Raw genomic sequence first — 21278 nt, forward strand, 5'->3', positions numbered from 1 at the left:
TTGCAAATTTTGGACATCTGCAAAATTTTTTATCAGTTGTCAGGTGCTGGATTTGTCCAATGTCAGTGAGGCTGAAGGAAGATGTCATTGCAACACTAAATCTGTACTGCTAATTTGCAGTTTCCTTGCAGAAAGTCACACTAAATGTTCATTGTGTGTGCAAATGCAAAACTCTTTGCCTTTTGAAGAAGAAAAAATAATCTTCTGTGTTGTTCCTCCTTGGATTAAGTATCAATTTGATGGCTCAGAAATTGTCATTCACCTGCTCAGGAGAGTAAACCCAAAGTAGAGACAGCCATGGTAAATGGGCCAATTGAAGCCACAAGGGTTTTGAGTCCCAAAACTCATATTCATCTATTCTGATGAATATAATCCTGAAAAGATGAATCTATAGAGTCCTGATATCCCCATGTCTTTTAACCCTGCACATTCCTTTTCTTTTCATTTCCTATACAACCATAACTGGTGAATGAGCTTGATTTTGTTTTAGGCTTCTGAGCGTAATGATAAAAAATCACTTGAATCTTGCAGGCTGACAACCAATTTGAAACTGTGGGCACTCTTGAAAAAACACTTGAAATGAGAGCATAAATCATCTGAAAATAAACATATCATCCCCACCAGCTAATTTAGCACTGTAAGCAGAGACACTTCACACCACCCCTCCCTAACTGGCAGCTTCGAGTGCAGCTGATGCTCTGCAGGCAGCAGAACCATTGCAGCCAGGGATGGGTCTGTGTCCTGTGCCTTTGATTTTCTGTGCTGGATTTAGCCGTGACCTCCTCCTTAACACCTCCACTCTCCCTTTTCTCCCAAGTTCTGCCCCACAAGGCTTTGGCCCAATGAGCAGCTGCCAGCTGGCAGGAAGGGTGAGGAGGGTTGGCTGGCCAGAGGGAGAGATCATTTGCTATCTCCTTGGGAAATGTGGCTAAATCCCTCGTGCATGGAGCCCTGGGAGCCCCAAGGACATGCCAACAGCATTCCCATGGCAGGGACACCCTTGTTTACACCTCCTGCCTTTCTGTCTGCAGTACATGCTGTCCCAGGAGACCATCGAGGCTCTGCGGAAACCAACTTTTGACGTCTGGCTTTGGGAGCCCAACGAGGTGAGGATGCCACGTTGGCTGGGTTGGCACTTTCTGAGAGCCAGTAGGGCCAGAAGAGCCCTTTGAGACAGTTTGCAGGGTTTTCCCCCTTTTCTGCAGTTTACTCTGTATTTTTTTTTATTTCCGTACCACACCAGAACTGCAGTGCTTCTTCCTAGCAGATGCCAGGTAGATTATGCTGCTTATCATATCCTGGCTCCTCTTTATTTGCTCTTTAATCTCTTCCCAGTGAAGTCCCTCAACTGGTGCACTGTCATTACTGCCACATAAGTTCTTCCATACCATTTTATCTGAACAAATCAATCCCCACTGAAGTGTGTGCTTAAGCACATCATCAATAACTCCACTCAAATCAATAAAGCAGCAGGCAGAGGTGCAGCATTGATTCACACCCCTTCAGCTGAGGGTTTTTGCCTGCAGCTTGTTCTGAAGAGGTTGCAAGGCTGCATTCAAAGCCAATTAGTATCTCCTTACTGCTTACTTTTCTTCCTTTTTTTACTGCTATTAGTGTTATTCATGGTTCATCTGTAGAAGGTTCTGGAAAGTCCTCTAGAAGCGTGAAGGAGAAGGATGTTAGGAGTGGATAGCTTGTAATATAATGTAAAACCAGATTTAGCAAGTACCAGCAAATCTCACTCAAGAAAAACATACTGGAGGACAGGACTAAGCCAGGGGTTTAGTACTGTTTTTTTTTTCCCCAGGGGAAGGCTTGGGTAGTTCTGGCAGCACCCCCAGCAGCAATCACCCAAGTCACCTTCTCAGAGTGATTCTGGCTCAGCATGACAAGGAAAAACACCCCATACCCCATCCCCAGGAACAGCACATCCCCTTCAGGATATTTCCTGTGTCTGGAAGAACAACAGAAGGGCTCTCTGGTGGCTTTAGGTCCATCTCCCACTCGCTGAGAGCTTCCCTTGTGTGGACAGAGGTGCTCTGCAGCCACTGCTCCCTCTCTGTACCGTGGCCATAAATGCCTGTCAGGTCTTTGCAGCAAGAGGGAATTACAGTCTGACAGGTGCACCATAACACTGCTGGATTATTGTTGTTCTGACTATTAAGAAGGAATGAGGAGAGACAAAACCCATTATCCACGGTTTCCTGTGGGCTGGGGGACAGTGCTTTAGCACAGTAACTCGTCCAGAGGGCTAGGAAACATTATCAGGTGGCAAGAAGAAGGCAAACAGGAGGGTGTGGAGATTCAACTTGCCCTGCAAGGAGGAGTCTGCTCAGAAATGAGATTCCCCACAAGCTGTGGTGAGCTGAGCACCATATGGCTTTATCTCACCCTCTTAGCTCTGCTTTATGTTTACAGAGAATATTTCAGTTCTGACAGTGCTTGTTTAGCAGTGAGTGTTTGCCCACGTGCTCAGAGTGGGGCAGGCAGGTCGTAAACCTCGGTCAGCTGTAAGCAAATGAATAATGTGCTCTGCTGCATCTCAGTAAACACAGCTTTGCAGCAAGCCTGGGTCCTCCTTCTCAAATGCCCTCTCACTTTTCAAGCCTTACAGCAGTCCCATATTCAAGCTTTTGCTGCTGACCAAGAAGAATAAACATGAAAACCGAGATTCTCCTGTGTTCAGGGGCAGGAGTTTTGGGACTGAGAGTTGCCTCCTCACTCACCCAAAGCTCTCTTGGCAACAGCTGCCTTTCTAAGGGCAATTCAGCACTTCTGGATAAAGTTTCTTGTCTTGGAAAGTCTTTTATGGAACTGTTGCAAAACATATATTCTATGAGGACAAGGGGATTTTCAGCAAAATGCTGTCCATGTGATCTGAGCAGAATTCAGCTCATGGCATGGTCCCTCAGGTCTTGCAGGAAAGTCCCTTCCTGTTTGGATTACTCGAAGTCAGCCCTGTTGTTACTCCATGATTTATATTTGTATTTCCCTGGATAAATATAAAGTTTCATTTGATTGAATCGTTTTTTCTGCTGAGTTTCTAAAAGAGCCTAAATATCAGAAAACTAATTAGAAATGCCTCCAGGGCTGTATTTGTGACATTATACTCATCATGTTGAGACCCCTGGTTCACTTTACAGCCTAAAAACTGCATTTTCTAACACAATGGCCACATTCCATCCCCTGCAGATTTGGCCTTCAGAAATGGGAATGCACATACACATAAACTCCTGAACTCCAGGAAACCTGTTCATTTCTGACTGGTGGAAGCTGTTAAGCACCCAAACACTTGAGATTATCAATATCTTTTGTTTTCAGTTCTTTGAGATGATCAATATCTTCTGTTTTCAATTCTCTCAAGCCCAGATGATTAAATATGAGGGGTGGTGCTAAATTACCTGAATCCTCCTTGCTACTGCAGAGCAGATGTTGTCTCAAAAGAGCTGCCTGTGCTTGCAGTTCAGCTATTGGGATTCATAGTTACAGTCTCCATGAGGGGATAATCACAAAACTGCTGCAATTTTGTAGGGTTATAATGGGAAATATTTTAAACAAGAAATGTGAGGTAAGATAGTGGAGTTAGGAGCTCATAAAGAAAGGAGGCATTGACAAATGTCTGAAATAAAGGTTTCTTCAGGGATCTCTTATTTTCTGCTGTCATTTTCTATTCAGCTAGAGCCTGATCCATTTCTGTACGGCCAGGGAAAAGCTCCCACTGGTTTCACTGAGCAATAGGATACATCCCAGCTGAACTAGAGAAATGGCAGTGCTTTTTTTTGTGAGCAGGAATTGCTGTGATACACACAAATCACAATTACTGGAGAGTGCTGGTGTGATATTCAAAGCCCTGCACAAAACCTGTGAAGTCAACAGCAGCGTGTCTGCTTCAAAAAGCTTTCAGACCCTCTGTGTCTCCCCTCTTGCACTGTCTTTAATCATGCAAACTTTGAACATCCTTCTTTCATCTAAAGAGGGCTCTGCAATTATTTGATGCTTGCAAGGGGGAAATTCACTTCACAGGGTGTCCTCAAGGGATATTTACAGAGCCAGCAATAACCTGCCTGTTCCTGGCTGCAGATGCTGAGCTGTTTGGAGCACATGTACCACGACCTTGGGCTGGTAAAAGACTTCAACATCAATCCTATCACGTTGAAGAGGTGGTTGGTGAGTATTTCAAGTTACTGATGTTTGCAATTTTTCACATTCAAAAATCAATAAACAAGGCATTTAGTCATGGAACTAACATGACTGGCATGAGTAATCCCAGTGAAAGCAGTCAGTCTATACAAATTCTTAAAATTCAAGTACTTCAGAAAATTTTTGCATTCTTGTGGTCACAGATGACTCTTTTTTTTAACTGTTTTGCATTCATTTGCTGAGGTTTCTGTTACTGAAAGGAGTTCATTTCTGCTGAATGCTCTTGATACCTACTGTAAATGGAGGCAAGATAAGTGCCTTCAGATATAGCTAAAAAGTGCCAATAAGTGCAATAATCATTCAATGTACTAAATCACAGAGAGCAGAGGAAAGAGCAAGTCAGGAAGGAAAAGGAATTGCTGAGAAAGTAACTTTGCTTCAGTCTTTGATGTGAGAATGTTGCAGAGATGCAAAATGTGAGAAAGATGAGATCATACCAAAAGTGAGACGGCTGAGGGAGAAACACTGGAATATTTAAAAAGCAATGAGTTTTCAGGTCCATGGGAGAGCAAAAGAAAGTGTTTGCTAAAAAGCTGAAGAATATATTGGCTTTCTTAGAAAAAAACCCATCATGTTCCTAGAGAACTGTAGAACAGTAAATATTTTAACCATTGTTTAAAAAGCATCCAGGGACAGCCTGAGGAATTATAACTAGTGAAAACTTACCTCTGTGTCTCACAAATTGATTGAGACAATAATTAAAAACATCATGGTGTGAATTCATCACACGGATGTTTCACAGGATTCCCTTACTAAAGACTTACACCTCATTAATCTCTTCTGATTCCCTGAGGAGCTTGCAGAGAGTAGAGGGCACTGTTTCAGATGGATGTAGACTCCTAAAAAATTCACAAAATCGGGAGGTAGCTGGAAAAGACAAAGAAAAGACTGGGTCCATCATGTGTTCCAGCACAGCAATGGCAGGAGGCACATGGGGCTGTCACTGCTGGGTGTCGTGCTGCAGGAGGGACACAACAAGGCACAAGGCTGAGCAGAGCCTGGAATAAGGGATAAAATATCACCACAGAAGGCAGGAGGCTCACCTGAAATTTATTTCCAGCACTGGTGAAGCTTTTTTAGAAAAGTGATATGACTGCATTAAAGGAGATGCCAAAATGCTCAAAATCTGGTAAATCTCTCTCTCTGAGGAAGGCAAATGAAAAGCTGGGTGATGTTGACCCTATAAAGCAGCTGAAGACAAGGGGTGGGATGAAACCCAACACAAACAAGGGTAACACAGAGTAGATAAACCAGAAGATCTCCTCCTCCCGTTTCACAGCCCAAAAACATGGGAAGCAAGGTGATATGTCAACACACACCAACAGCCCACCCACACACACTGCTGCAGGCAGCTTCCCCTAGCTCGTGTCTCCAAGCAATTTGTCACCACTAACATTTAAGACAGCCTCACTCTGAGCAACAAAAGGGGAGTTTGTGGAGTATTTTCTACAAAGGGAAGGCAGGGTGAGGTCTCCTATCTTCTTGAAGAAATAAATTATTTTTAAAAGCCTCAAGGACTCTGCTCCAAAGTGGGATAATTCCCCAGACACAGTATGGGCATCACTTTGAACTCAAGTGGGAGAGAAAAAGCCACCTCATGCTTATCCCACATCCACTGGCTACAGAAATCTTCCAGAAAGAGGAGGAAAGAGTGATTAATGCAACCCAGTCACTCCATCCCTCCTGAGTCAGGAGTCCCCTGGGATGCTCCGGGCTCCAGTGCTGGATGTGTGCATTACATCCATGCAGTTTTGTGCAGTGCCCTGGGTGTCCATGTGTAGGCTGTGAGATACCACCTGTGAGCCTGGCTGGCAACCATATCATGCCATTCCTGAGTCATTTTAAAATAATGAAATGTGTTTCTAAAGTCCTTGCTGCAGAATTATCTGTGCAGCTTTTGCAATGAAACCCACAAATACTGAATAAGCACTGAAATACCACACTTCTCTTGACCTCATCTGGAGCTTTGAGGTTCCCTAGAAGTCAGGTGATGAGTTAAAGTGTTTGATCCTGATGGGGTGTGAGTACTCCTGAAGTAAATTCCTGATTTAGCTGGAGAAGGGGACAGGAATTCTGTCCATGTCATTAATTCAGGCTCAGTAACTGAAGCATGAGGGTTCTCTGGGGTCCAGGCTTTGGAGGAGGATTCAGCAGAGGGGCCCAGCAGTGCTGCTGACTCTTGGCTGCTTTGTGAGGGACAGGAAACCAGAGGAGCATTGGAATAATGACCGTGGCATGTGTCAGCCCAGCTGTGCCAGCCTCCCTCTGCCAGCCTGGCTGGCACTAGCCAGGACACAGGGACAGACAGGCTTTATCCTGCCTGGGGAATGAGGGCAAGCAAGCCAGGATCTGCAGAAAGTTAATCCACACAACAATGGCTCCTGTGAGCCCAGAACAGCTCAATCTCTCCAGGCTGACTGGAGTAGAAAACCCACCCAGGTGTGCTGCAGCCTGGTGTGCATTCACATCTTCCCTTTGCCAAGCAACACATCCCAAAGTGCTGCCTCTGAGCACTGGCAAATGAAATCACAGCCACATTTCAGCCCTCAAGGTATCAGAGCTGCAGTTTGTATTCTGCAGGAGAGGGGGCCAGGGGTGGGCTCTGAGCCCTTTACAGTCCCCCATGTAGCCACTGCAACGTTTGAAATACAAATTCAGGATGAGAGCAGAGTGTCCTCTCTTAAGGACTGAGATGCAGCTGTGCTGGGCTGTTTGCCCACTGCTGGCTGGTATGAGAGGGGATTTTCTGTGAGCTTTACCTGCTGGTGAATTCTTGGAACACACAACTGTGAAAAATGCATTCACTCTCCTATGAAAATTTAAAAGTTTAATAAAGGACAATAGGAGACAAGGACACAGAGCAAAGGTTGTTACATCTGCCTCTTGGCACTCAGCCAAGAGCACACTGTTATCTTCAGGGACACCCCTTAAATACCTTTTCCCTTACATCAGCCTGTTGCATATTCATAGACCCTTATGAATAGTAAACTTTCCCCAAACCAGTTTACATGTTCCAAGAAATGTTTAGCATATCTGCTCCTTGGGTTCTCCTTTTTAGAGCATGCAGATTTCTTGGCTGTGGCTTTAGTCCATTTTTATCATAACCTTCAGTTTTGGGCCTTGCTCCACTGCCTTCAGACAGTGAGTGCTGATGGTTGGCAGATCTGTAGCAGGGTCCTCATCCTGTGTTCACTGGATGTTATCCCATCCAAGCAGGTATTTGAACACAAACATACTTATATCAGCTATTTCACTGCTATGTCTAAGCTTAATTAACAACAGAAATAAAAACTATATCTTTATAACAAAGTTACTTTAACACCAGGCGTATAGAATCCATTTTAATATTTGTGAAAAGCCAATATTAGAATATGTATCTATAACACAATTCTCACCCAGGAAGGCAGAAAGTGTCCGAGGCCCTGTGCTGTCACTCTGTCCTAGCAGAGAATGATCCTGGGCCCCGCAGGACTCCTTTAAGGCTTTACAGTGCTTGGTAAACAGCTGTGCCACCTGTGACAGCTCCATTCCCTCTCTCTGCAGCTGTGCATCCACGACAATTACAGGAACAACCCCTTCCACAATTTCCGGCACTGCTTCTGCGTCACCCAGATGATGTACAGCATGATCTCGCTCTGCAGCCTCCAGGTACAGCCCCACCTCGGTGGCACCACTCCACTTCCACCCTGAAACCTGAGCCACTTCTCTTGCAAAACGGGCCACCAGCCTGCTGGCAAGTGGTGGCCTTCGAGGAGGCTGCACTCGCTCAGTCCAGGTGTGAGAAATGGATTTGTAGAGAGTTCTCAGAGCCTGGCAGAAGGCTCACACCGTGAGCACCTCTGTGCAAACCATCTCTGTGCAAACCTTGAGATAAGAAATGCTGACTTAGAAATGCCATGGAATAGGACAGACATTGGTGAGAGAGAAATGGAACTAGAAACAAGTTTCAAAGGATGGCCTCTGGATATTTTAGAGAAATAGAACTATGAAAGGTGCATTGCATTAAGACCCACAAAGAGTAATTTTAGATGATTGGCTTTAAGACATTTGCAGTATTAATTACAGTATTATTTAAGGTATAGCATAGCAAAGACTAATAGGCCAAGGAATACTAATAGTGTTTTATAACTAAGAAATAACTGACTTCTGATTGTGATGGTGTAAATTATAACATCTGTATTGTCTCACCCTTCATATGAAACTGAAAATGGAATAAAAGTTTTTAAAATGCCTCTCAGTTACCCCATGTCTAGATCAGAAAAAAAAACTTAATCTGACACCCGGGCACACAAGGAGAGGTGTTGCATTTCCACCTCAGCCATCCCATTCCTGACCCCCAGCACCTGCACAGCTTTCTGAGGCTGCTGGGGAGGTAACTTCACCTCCTGTATGTCCACAGTTTGTACTGGAGTGAAACATTTAGGAATGACAGCCAAACCCCCACTGAATTATGGTCAGTTCTTTGTTTGGGACACAAAATGTTCCCAGAAGCAGTTTTCTCCAAATGTGTGCTTTTACCTGTGCTTGTCCTGTAGCCTGGCATGTATTGTATGCAGGACACACATTTGACCTTTATTTTGTCCAAAACTATAGGCATCAATTAATTCCACTGTCTGGATAACCTGCACTCATATATTCATTTCATTTCTTTACAAAACTGCTTTTTTTTTTCACTTTGAAAAACCCCTTTTATCCATAGTCACACATATCAGTTACTGGCCTAATTCTGTTTTCTTTCCAGTAGCAGTATGAAGAAAAATTTGCTTTAATGTAAGTCCATGCTATTCAAAAGCTGTGGGAACACAACATTTAATTTTTCTTGCTCTTTTCCTAACTTCATTTAAAGCAGAATCCAGTGGCAACAGAGCCATCTTCCAGCCCTCCCTTTACCTAATCAGGGTGCTCAAATGACTTGTAAGAGACTGTACTAATGTCTCAGTGCTTTTATATCATCTCTGCAGTAATAGCAAGTTTCAAGGAAATTGCCTCCTCTGAGATGCTGTTATTTAATGCAACAAAGGCAAATCTGAGTCATTTTTACTGGAAGGGAAGGCAGATTTCTCTTTCTTGACTGAAGTAAATTCATCTAAGGAAAAATGCTTCATTTTGCTCAGATTTGCACTTCTCTAAAAAGTAAATATATCTATTTTCTTTATTTCTTTTAATTTACAGGGAATGGGGAAGTAGAAATCATAATGCTACATTCATGTTTTGTATTTTACAGGAGAAATTTTCCCAAATTGACATTTTGATTCTCATGACTGCAGCAGTGTGCCATGACTTGGACCATCCAGGCTATAACAATACGTGAGTCTGTCCTCCTGCTTTCTCTTCCCTTAAAATCTGTTGGGAATGTAATGCTGGTTGGCATTTTTTGGCAGATCAGTTTTTCCTTTTCCCAAGGCCCTGCTGGTCACTCACGTGGGCCAAAGCAGAGCTCAGGTCTGGGCTGGGGTTTGCCAACCAGTCCTTGTTTCTGTAAGGAAAATGTTTTTTTTTTCAGATTTCTATTCAAACACTTTCCCCCCTAACTCCTGAAAAAACAAGGTGAAATACTTTACAGCTGGTAACGGAGCTATAAATTATTATAATGGAATAATTACACTAAGATTCAAAGGGGGATTTAGCTTACACTTTATTTCATAATTATAAATCATGAAGTGTACTTTACTCTGTTTATTTTCATGTGAGGAAATTATTGCTGTTGACCCACAGACACTTTTGTGTGCATGTGAAAGAGAGAGAATCTGATTTATTTGTAACCACTCATTAAATAAGGGCAGAACCCAGTTCTGACTGGGATCAGTGAGAATCTCTGCTTTTGCCATTAGTAGGGGTTGAACTAAACCCAAACAGTTCCTTCTGGTTTTCTCCTACATCATTTTAAACTAGAAATGTGCTAAAATTTAGAGAAGGAAAAAAAAACCTTTTGGGTGAATGCTCACCCACTGAGGGGAATCAACACCTGAGATTACATTAAATATCTATTTTCTGTGAAAATCCGATTTAATACCAACAACCAAAAAAAAAAAAACCCCAAAGCTGCAGCTAACTGAATAAGCATTGAAAAGAACACAAGCAGGAGGAAGCAGCGTGGTTTGGAGCAGCTGGTGGGTGTCTGAGGAGCTTTTTCCTCACGGCTTTCCTCAGCTACCAGATCAACGCGCGGACGGAGCTGGCCGTGCGCTACAACGACATCTCCCCGCTGGAGAACCACCACTGCGCCGTGGCCTTCCAGATCATCTCCCAGCCTGAATTCAACATCTTCTCCAACGTGGACCAGGACCAGTTCAAGCAGATAAGACAGGTAGGAGTGCTGCTCCCGCACACGCCGTTCCTGAGGTTATAAACGCGCGCGGACTTCCCTGCTCCACGATGAGAGTGACTCATCCTCCCTGGAGGGCAGGGCTGAAAAAGCCCCTTGAATTGGGAGGATCCAAGAGGGATTCTTGGAAAATTTCCACAGCAGCACTCCCTGGAATGCGTTGCTGAGGAATAATGAGTACATCCTGGCTATTAAAGCCTATGACATTTTGGGGGTAGATGTTTATATTGTTGGAGGAGACAATTAGCACTGACTGGGGAAGGATTAAGCTCTCAGGGCAGAAGTTTGTGCTTTACAGGAACACTGTATTAATTTTAAGAGGGGCTTCAAAAGGGGAAAAGAATTTGCAACAGCAGAGCACTTGTACTGTTGGAAGAGGCCCTGGTACGCTGGGAGTCGTCACAGTTATCTCTGAGGCACTGAACAATGTTACAAATCCCATCAGGGCTCTAAGGGCCAAAATTCAGTCTTAATTTCCACATTACACCTTCCTTACACACCGAGTGAAGAAGCAGTATAAGGGCTGGTGTGAGTTCCTGATTCTGCCAGTGTGTGGGAAAATGGCACGGGCCCAAAAGGGACTGTTCTGCATGAAAACCCACAACTTTAAATTAACCACATGTTTTCCCATCATAAACTCTGCACAGCAGGAGGATACAGAGCTCCCTGTCCACATCCAAGTGTTTCAAAGCCCTTAATCCAAAGAGGGTGGGCACAACTGGCATCCACATCATGATTTTTGTCTCAGGGCCACTAAGAGTCAGCAGCAAAACTCACAGTGCCTTCCAAGGAGAGGAAAGTGGATTTTGGCAGCCAGAGTGTGGCTTTTAACATCCTATTGTACAGTTTGCTTTTCTACAATTAGTCAATGAGAAAGGAAAAACCTCAGTGTCTCTGGAATGTCACATAAAACCATGATCCTCATGTACCACGAACTCTTTATAACCCTCTTCCCATTTCCTTGGCAGTTCCAAGTCAGGAACTTCCCCTTCCAGCATGAGCAATTCAGTGCATCTGAGGCATTTCGTGTGCAAGACAGACCCTACTTGGCTTTGCAATAGCAGACCTTGTAAGGAATGTCAAGTTAATATGTGAACATGTTTTCTTTGCTAGGGGATAATTACGTTAATCCTGGCTACAGACATGGCGAGACATGCAGAAATACTGGACTCTTTCAAGGAAAAAATGGAAAACTTTGATTACACAAATGAAGAACACATGACCTGTGTAAGGAGGTTTTGTGGATTGTTATTTTTCTGTGCATGGAGTGAAAGCTTGTAGATTAACTTTTGTTTGTTGAAAAACCAAGATTCAATATATGTTATCAAAAAATAATCCCTCCTACATTTTCTGCCCCACCAAAAATAATTACAATTTGGAAGTGTTCTATATTAAATAGATTTTTCCAGCTTTAGAAATCCTGGAGTCCCATCAAGAAAATAAAAAAAAAAATTTACTCTACTAGGCCACAAATTCTTATCATCCTTTACTATGGGGCAAGAAAAATCCATAAGAGTAAAACCTCTTGTCTCCTCTATTCCCCAGTGCAATCGTGTTTGATTTCCAGGGAAATCTTTTCCCAGCTGCCTCTGCAAAAAAATTTAATGGTCACTTGTGACTGAATCTCTTCATGCAGTAGATAAGTGCACATCCCTCTGTGACACATCCCAGAGCTGCAGAGGGGGGAAGCAAGGCAGAGAGGGGATAAGTGATTTACACAGTGCAGCTGAGAGAGGGAAAAAGGATCCAGATCATTTAAGACCTCTGGTTAAATCCTGAAATCGTCCTTTCTGGTTGAAAGCATTGCCGGGACAGGGGTTATGGAAAAGGGGAAAAGGGCTGGCTTTAGGACTGCAGGGTTGAAGTGTGATCCTTTTTCAGCTGAAGATGGTGCTGATAAAATGCTGTGACATCTCCAACGAAGTCCGCCCGATGGAGGTAGCGGAGCCCTGGGTAGATTGCTTACTGGAGGAGTATTTTATGCAGGTAAGAGTGAGGGGGAGATGCAATTGCACAATTCCACTATTTTCTGCTATTTCCAAATCCCACAGGTGCTTCACTGTCTGACAGCCCAGTCTGGTTCTAGCTCAAACTACCAGGTTTAGTGGCAGTTACCCTGCCCATGGCAGGGGGTTGGAACTGGATGATCTTTAAGGTCCTTTCCAACCCAAACCATTCTATGATTCCATGGAAAGCTTCTTTTACAAAAAGTCAGAGAAGGATGCCAGCAAAAGAACCTGCCCAGTGAGCAAGTGGATGCAACTGATTTTCTCTTTTAATCACTAGTAAAGAATGAGATATAATTTCTGTTTGAATACCTGAAAATAATCACTCTCTGGAGAACAAATTCCTTCTCTTTCAGAGCAGCAAGGGCCATTACCAGCTTTCTAGATACTCTGAAATACTTCACCTCACAAGTCCACTGGGTTTGCAAAGGGAGTCAGCCGCCCTGCAAGGCTGGAGGTGAACACTTTGATGCTGGTGCTGAGCAGAAATAACTGAACAGAATTCTCTTTATTCAGATGTTGCTCTCCACAAAGCAGAGACATTGGCCTGAGGGAAGCACATCACTATTCTGTGCTATCTACAGCCACCTCTGTGATCTGCATCTGAGGGCTGCTCACCTGCTTGGTGCATCACTCTCCCCGCAGCCTCCTAGACAGGATTAATATTTGTTATCTCTGGCTTTGTTATCTCTGGGTTGTTTCTCTGGCTGTTCCAGAGTGACCGAGAAAAATCCGAGGGGCTCCCGGTGGCGCCGTTCATGGACCGCGACAAAGTGACCAAACCGACGGCACAGATCGGATTCCTCAAGTTCGTCCTCATCCCCATGTTTGAAACAGTGACAAAGGTAAAGTCACCCAGGGGCAGAAACCAGCGAGGGGGAGAGCAGAGCTTCCCTCTGGTGTTTGCCCCACCAGGTGCTTAGTTATCCAGGGAAATGGGGATGTACCTTCCTGTGGTATTCACATTGAACAGAGAGACTCCTGAGAGATTTCTCCTGAGAGAAGCTGTGAGAGAGGCAGAGAAAAGAGAATCAAAACAATTCTTGTCTCATTCGCTGCTCCCTGTTTGTGCCCATGTGGAATGTGTTCTGGAGATTGTTTACCCAAGGTGATTGCTTGCTTGGATTCTGGTGATGGTGTTTTGGAGTCATTGACCAGTTGGATCCACAGCTGTGTTGGGACTCTCAGGAGAATCACGGGTTTGCTGGTTAGTTAGTTAGTGATATAGTATAATATAGTTTAATAAAGTAATTAATTAGCCTTCTGAAATCATTGGAGTTCAGGCATCATTCTTCCCACATTGGGGAACCCAGCACTGATACCTTCCACACCCCGTTTTCCGCATGTACAGCCAAATAATGGAGCAAGTTGAGGAATGCAAAAGGAAATGCTGATAGTCTTTGTCTTGTTTCCACCTAGCTGTTCCCAGAAGTGGAGGAGGTGATGCTCCAGCCTCTGTGGGAATCCAGGGACCACTACGAGGGGTTAAAACAGATAGATGATGCTATGAAAGAGGTAAACTCCAATTATCTCCTTGATACAGCAAACATTATAATTGAATAAGCCAAACATAATAATTAAGCAGCAAGTTAATTCTGAAACAGTGGGAATGCTTGTGGCACAACCATTATCCTGAGAAACTCATTCATTAGACCTGTCTGGAGAGAGGTGTGTGCCACAAGCAGTAAAAACATGTCCTTGCAGAGTCCTCAAGGAACCACACAAGTATGGGCACGGGACAGGAGCTGCTTGCAAGGCACAGACCCCAGGAATAACCCCCTGAAAGGAGCACACCTCCCCCTGGAGAGATCTGCCCTCCCTTGGGAAGGAGTTTGCCTGGGTTACACGGCAGCAAAACATTCTGGGGTTGGGCAGTTCAAGGCTCTGCAGCACCAGTGCATGAGTTTATTTTCTGAGAAGGAATTTCCAGTCACCTGTGTGTCATCAAGATGTGCTTGGCATTTTATGGGGAATCACTCTGTCATGCAAAGCACCCAGGAGGATTAAACACACAACCAGTGAAGCCCTTTAATTGCCCATTGGGGACTTTAATGTACAGAGCATCTCATTTTATCAGGCTCAGGGCAGGTGGGGATTCCAGGTAACCATATTTGCTGTCTCTCAGCAGATCTGCATTGCCTCAGGAGCCTGGCAGGGCAGGGACCAGTGCCCAGGGCAGCAGTCAGAGTGCTGGTCCAGCTCCCTGCAGCCCGTGACAATGGCCCTGCACTCCTTTCTTGCACACCTTTTCCAGTGCCTCTTTTCCCTGCCAAGATTCACGACAAAACCTGCCCTAATGGCATCACAGAGTAGGGAGTTTCTGACATGAAAAAATTCATCATGTAGGCAGGGTGCTATCAGCCACTCCATCATTAAAATAAGTTGGGAAGTGCCCTGGAGCACGAGTTGTGCTGATACTGTTTGATGTGTGGGCAATGAAGGTTCCTCCACTTGATCATCCATGAGTGGAACAGTAGCTTTGCTGTAGCTCCCATCTCCTCCCAAGTGCTTTGGAGAAAAAGCCCCTCAGCAGCTGAAGTACTGCGGCTTGTTGATCAAAGAGCACAGGCTCTGGGGGCACTAAATTTTAAAGGAGAACAAAGCCTTTTAGGCATTTTTCCATTTAGACAGGAGCATTTGTCAAACGAGGGCAAAAGAACTCAAATACAACTGCCAGACTTTCTGAGTTCTATTCATCTTTCCAGTTGAGCTGAGATTTTACTTCTGGTTTACAGAAGCTGTCAAAGCAGCATTTTTATACAAACTGATGGAGCTTTAATTACAGTGTATTGGCACAAGAGGTCTTAAAAAAATAGGAGCTGCTTGAATTCAGAAATATTCTGAAACAAGAGGACTTAATTAATAATCTGAGAGCCTAGTACAATAGCTGATGAGAAAGACTGAGTTCTGTTTACCCAGGACGCTCATCCAGAGCTGTTTGGATGAAACAATGCCTGTGATATTCCAAGCTGCTGCCTATTCTTTCCCAGGAAATGTTGCACATGCCTTGTGGAGAGCTGAGCGTGGGACTCACAGCAGTACTGTGAGTGTGAGTCAGGGGGGATTAATCCTGCTCTGCTCTTCATTCCAGCTGCAGAAACAGAAGAGTGAAGGTTTGACCACCGGCAGTACCGAAAAGTGAGAGGAAACAGCCTTTGAACAAATAAACCACGAGCCTCGAGGCTACTCTGGTTTGAGAAATGCTGTATTAGCCAAGCAGAGGTGGTGGCTACGTCAAAATCCAAGTGGGACCATGCAGGGAGAGATGGATCCACAGCCTGCAGCCTCCTCACAGAGCTGCTGCTGCCGTCGGACACCGCGGGCTCCCCAGACTCTGGCATTCCCACCACAGCCTCCTGGCAGGATTCCCCAGGCTCCAGCATTCCCACCACAGCCTCCTGGCAGGATTCCCCAGGCTCCAGCATTCCCACCACAGCCTCCTGGCAGGATTCCCCAGGCTCCAGCATTCCCACCACAGCCTCCTGGCAGGATTCTCCCTGTGGACACTGCTCAGGCTGCAGCACAGCTCCAACCTTCAGCAGATCTGCCTTTTGGGTGACCCAGCTGCCTGCAGTCTGTAGAGACAAATCAGAGTTTAGCTAAGGGAGCCGTTTTCTGGGGAATGATCCCCTGGCACCAGGGGTTGTTTTAGTCAGGATACTCTCTATATGTGTACAGCAGTATGCTAATTACAGCAGAGCTCACCAGATGCTTATACACTGACCAGGGTCCAGGCATGCATTTTTGTTTGCCTGGTAGGCCCTAATGACACATTTCTCCTCATTATTCTCTGAATTTTATAGTGTTCACAGTACATTCAGAAGCCCAGCATAGTGGATGCAATTTTCTTCTTTTTTTTTTTTTTTCTACACTAGAAGAAATCAGAAGAAACCTTAGTGAGTTTGCAGGGTCGCTTTGTGGCCTGGTACAGCTGGACACCGTGGGATCCTTCAGCATGAGCAAAGAAGGGAACACAAAGCTGAAAAAACATGGTGCAAACACATTTTTATCCTTGTTGATGCAAAAAAAAACCCAACAAGAGACACCTTCAAAGATGTACAGATTTTTTTTTTTTTAACTTTTAAACCGATCTGCTAAATAATATATTCTTCTACAGAAATGGGTGTTATTGTTTCATTTTGTGTATGTGTTCACATGAGAACAGTCCATGTTCCTAAAGACCAATGCTCCCATGATGAATAGGGGAAGGGGCTGTACAGGAGGGGAGAGGGATGGTTTTCCTTGGAGGAGAAGCCTTAGAATTACTCCTGTGGGACATCATGGAAAGCTGCAGTTCCATGGATGGTTTTGTGATGGTTGGGAGCCAAGCTCTGCCCGGGGGTTGCAGCTGTGTGAACAGACAGTGCTGGGATTGATTCCTGTGCACCAGCTCCCCAAAGGGAATGCTGCAATAAATCCCCCACGAGAATCAAGCCACAGCCATGCTGCTCACCTGGTTTCTCCCAGCTGGGAAAGGCTGTCCTTCGCTGAGGGTTTCAGGCCCTACCGTGGTGTGGCTGCTGGGAGCAGGGATTCCCTGCACCCTGGCGTGCTGGCATCTCCCACATTGGCAGTCACAGGCATGGACATGGCTCAGGTTCCCCTTGGCTCCCCAGCTCTGCAGAGCCCAAAGCTGCAGCTGGTTTGTCAGAGGGATGAGCAGGAGGGGACAGCCTTTCCCCCCATGGCCCAGGAGACACTTCAGCCTCTCTGGCAGGTCTCTGGAACCAGCCCTGAACAGCAAATGTTGCCTTCTGCTCTGGAAATTCAGATTGTTCTCCTGTTGTTTCTGCACGTTAATCTTGAGTTTAACTCTCCTTTCTCCCCCAGTGCCATTTCCTGTGTTTGGTCTCTTTCATTAGAACACAAACTGTGTTATTTCAGTTACTCTCCAATCTCTCTGGGAGATCCAAATTACCCCAAAAACTCCATCCCTCATCTCAGTTCCTACCTGGAAGTTTCCAGAGACCCAGGACAGACTCACAGCTAGTTCTGTCTGCTGGTGCCTCCTCCTTTAAACAGCTTTTTGTGTGTGGTTTTGGGCTTTCTGCTGCAAACTGGAAAGGGCTCTGATCCCTGGATTTGAACAGATCCTAAGGGAAATGAAAAGATCCAAGCACAGGGTCAGCTCTGACTCACACAGACATCTTCATGAATGGATGAACTACACCCTAGTTTTGATTAACCTCAAACTTCTGATGCTTGAAGGTCAAACCTGAATTATGTGGTTTGTGCCCTTTTTCCTTCCTAAATCTTATAATCCAAAGTACGTTCCCAGGTTGTTCCTCTGTGGAATTCTTCACTACTTGTGCAAAAGTAAATCGAATTTACCGTCTCCATTCAAGCGGATTTCCGTCACAAATCAGCTCCCAGGGCAGATGAGCTGTGCAGGAGCCATGAACAATTGCTTAGGCCTTGCCAGCTCCTGCACTGAGCCACTCACACCAGATGAGAAAAACTGCTGTGCAAACTTGACTGCCCCCTCCTGCCACTAAAACTTCCTAAGAGTTAGATGCTGATAGGAAGTTTCATTTCAGCTGGAAGGATTTTCTCTAACCACAAAGCCTAATCCAGCAAGTATTTATCCATGTGCTTGGCTCCCACCAGCCTAGCCATGGACCCTGGCACAAAGGAGCTTCTTGCACAGTGCAGGCTCCTTGGCTTTCTCTGACTGAAGGATTTTTGGGAATTGATGGTTTGTTTTGGCCTCCACCGTTTTTAGGAGCAATCAAAAAAAACTGTTTACTGGAGAGAGATGGACAAAAGGCATCGATGAAATCCTGCTGAATATTTTGGAGCTGCATCAGAAACGTGGAAAAAGGGAATTCAACTCATTCTCAGGGCTGTAGTAGTGACTGTGGTGATGCTGTAATGTGCTGTGAGGGTTATTGAAAGAACAGGCAACACCCAGGCTGCTTTCATAGACAGATGTAAAATTAAAAAAAAAATGCAATCACAACCAGTTGATGGTATAAATGGGAAAACCATACTATTTTTTTAATCTCATTTGTCTTTGTTATATTATATTTCTATGAGACAGTCCTCCCAAGATATGTTTAACCAAGGGAAATGCATGGCATTCTCTTATAATTCTAGTTTCTTATGCTTTTCCCACAATATTGAACATTGTGATTCATATGCTAATTAAAGGATTTGAGAATCTCAGGCAATCAGCCCATTAAAATGTCACACATTTTCAAGGTGACATTTTAAAACCAGACTTAGCATGAGAATGAAGTTTTTTGAGGCAGGGAGACAGATGTCTCCAGTGTGATTTAATCTTTTCTCCCCCATTCCAATGACTAAGAGTGGGTATTGTGTCTCAGTGCTGTTTCTGTTTGCAGTAGGTGTCTTACAGAGAATTTTCTACGACCTGTTGCAGCTTTCAGCATCATGACAATGCCAGGTGCACCCCAGCCTTGAACTGCTGTCCTGGACTTGTGATCAAAGCTGAACATGAAATGGGTTATAACAATTCCACACCATTTAGCCTGGGAAACTAACAATGAGCTCTGGGATTTTACTTCTTTTTTTTTAAGCTGTGAGATCCCACAGCCCATTACTCTGTGTTTTAGTACGTTTTGATAATCAGATCAAACTGAGGCTGCATGTCTTGGGAGGGAAACAGCTTTTTAAAAATGTGAGTGCCCCCACAGCGGCCAATTTACAGGGGAAGTTTAGTGTCTGTTAATACAGGAGTCATGTAATGCCACAGGAGTATCTGTGCATGGAAATTGTTCATCTCAGAGCTGCCTCTGAGCAGAATAACAACAGCATCTGCCCCATGTGGGAGTTTGAGCCTGTCAGGAGAAGCCCTGTCATGCACTGTTCAATTTTCCCATTTTAAACAGCAGGTTTTTGCTGCAAACTACCCCTTCTCTTCAAAAACATCTGAAGGGCAAGTTTACCTTCATGCCTGGTCTGTGGGATTAAGAGCACATACACTGCTTTTATTGTCCTGTCATACTGTAAAAATTTCTGTGAGGAAGCAAACAGAGTGGGCAAATCATCTGCCCCACTAACACAAAATCTCTCCAATTTGCCTGTTTCCCATCTCCTTGATTTACCTGTGGCTATAAAACAAAGGAACAAGCCTGTCATGGATGAGGAGCACTCAACCCCCAGCCCACAGGAAGAGTTGATAGGAAAGGAGCCTCATGTAGGGCCATCCAGCTGCTGCTCTGACTCCCAACTCAAAAAATTACTGCCCAAGAGGTGGTTCTGGGGCCTCCTGAGCCACCCTTCTGTATGCACCACCCTCCTCCACACAGCACCCTTGTCAATAGGATTGTTTAGTACCAGAAACACATAGCAAATACTTTCTGAAGTGTGGTTAAAATCAAAGAGCTTGGATGCTCCTTTTCTAGGCAAGAAGGCAGAGCAGCAGGTGATCTCTCCTTTCTCTCAGCTCTCCAGGGCAGTGCCTAGGCAGAGATGTTGTTTGCACTCTGAAAAAATGGGACGCTGGAGGTCTGTGTGTGAATGCTGTGATGGCACAAAAAAACCCAGTAAGTCATAATAATAAACTTAATAATTTGCCACTGGCATCAAATCCCTTCTAGAGCGAGTCAGCGAGCCAGGGCTTCCCTCTCCTTTCAAACAGGGAGACCCACATTTGTAAAGCACTTTGTGGTTTTTTGGATGCAAAAACCAACAGTTCCCATTATCAGAAAATAAAAACTTCTGGCCAAACCCACTTTTTGGATGTGCTCACAAAGGAAGGAGCTGTAACCAACAGGTCAGACGTGGTGGTGTAGCAAATCTGGCCCTTGGCTAGTGAGAAGTCAAACTCACACACACAAAAAAAAGCTTTCTGGCTATTTTGGCAGGTAGTCAGGAATCACAGGTGTACTCAGGCACAAGCACACACATAAAGCAGCTATCTGTAGACATTTTTGTAACACCATTCTTGGCTCTGTTGCAAGACAAACTTAGAACCAGGAGGGTTTGGAAAGTGCAAACCGGTGTTGTCGCAGCCAACGTTTGCTATAAAGCCTCTGAGGCAAAATCTGTTTTCCAAACTGTGTGGAAGCACAGTTACAGCCTGGCTGGCAGACCCAGCAGATCCTCTGCCCTAGAGCTCCAAACTGATAGGGACTTGGAGCAACTCTGTCATTTTATTAAAAAAAAAAAAAAAAAAACAAAAAAAAAACCCAAAAAAGCTTGTTCTCAGCCCACTGATGGTGTTCAGAGCTCAGGACAGCTGGGACACGCTCCAGGCTGGAAAATGGCATGAGAAATTCAACACAAAAATACATCAATCCTCCTCAAATTTGTGTGCCCAAGCCATGCCTTCTGGAATGCCCAGCTAGCAGCTGCCCTGGGTAAGCCCTGGAAGCCAATTTGTCTCTCAGCGCTGCTGAGACCACTTCAGGGCTGGCCAAAATTACAGCTTGTTATTCAGGGCATTGACAAAACACAGCTTAAACACCAACAGGCTTGGGGCACTAACCACCTCGCTAGGAAGGTGGAAAGATTTCCCTTTTGATGAGCAAATTCCCCACCAAAAAACCCCAAGAGCCCAAAAACCAGTACAAACTTGAAAGCTCGAAATTTCATTTTCTTTACTGAGCAAGCCCCAGCTAAATGAAATGAGCATTCAGAGCAGTGCTTATGTGTTTGTTATTATTTCCCTTCAAAAAAAAAATTAATTTCAGGCAGAGTTATATTAAAAAACAAACCCCTACCATGCCTGTTAGAAGTGTTTTCCACCACTTTTCCTTGCCAGGCTTTGGAACAGCCATGGA

At 44.7% G+C, this 21278-nt stretch overlaps 1 protein-coding gene across 3 annotated transcripts in view; it reads left to right on the top strand.

The window, feature by feature from the left end:
• Window positions 1-16651, top strand: part of PDE9A (phosphodiesterase 9A) — a 52422-nt gene extending 35771 nt beyond the window's left edge. For all 3 annotated transcript variants that reach the window (XM_053936193.1, XM_053936195.1, XM_053936194.1), the window contains 10 exons: window positions 1032-1106; window positions 4081-4167; window positions 7744-7848; window positions 9425-9507; window positions 10351-10507; window positions 11639-11752; window positions 12407-12511; window positions 13248-13376; window positions 13951-14046; window positions 15623-16651. In XM_053936193.1, coding sequence (XP_053792168.1) covers window positions 1032-1106; window positions 4081-4167; window positions 7744-7848; window positions 9425-9507; window positions 10351-10507; window positions 11639-11752; window positions 12407-12511; window positions 13248-13376; window positions 13951-14046; window positions 15623-15673 — 1002 coding nt within the window. In that variant the 3' untranslated portion in view covers window positions 15674-16651. The remainder of the gene's footprint in view (window positions 1-1031; window positions 1107-4080; window positions 4168-7743; window positions 7849-9424; window positions 9508-10350; window positions 10508-11638; window positions 11753-12406; window positions 12512-13247; window positions 13377-13950; window positions 14047-15622) is intronic.
• Window positions 16652-21278: the final 4627 nt, after the last annotated feature.

Source organism: Vidua chalybeata, chromosome 2, assembly GCF_026979565.1.
Source record: "Vidua chalybeata isolate OUT-0048 chromosome 2, bVidCha1 merged haplotype, whole genome shotgun sequence".
NCBI lineage: Eukaryota > Metazoa > Chordata > Aves > Passeriformes > Viduidae > Vidua > Vidua chalybeata.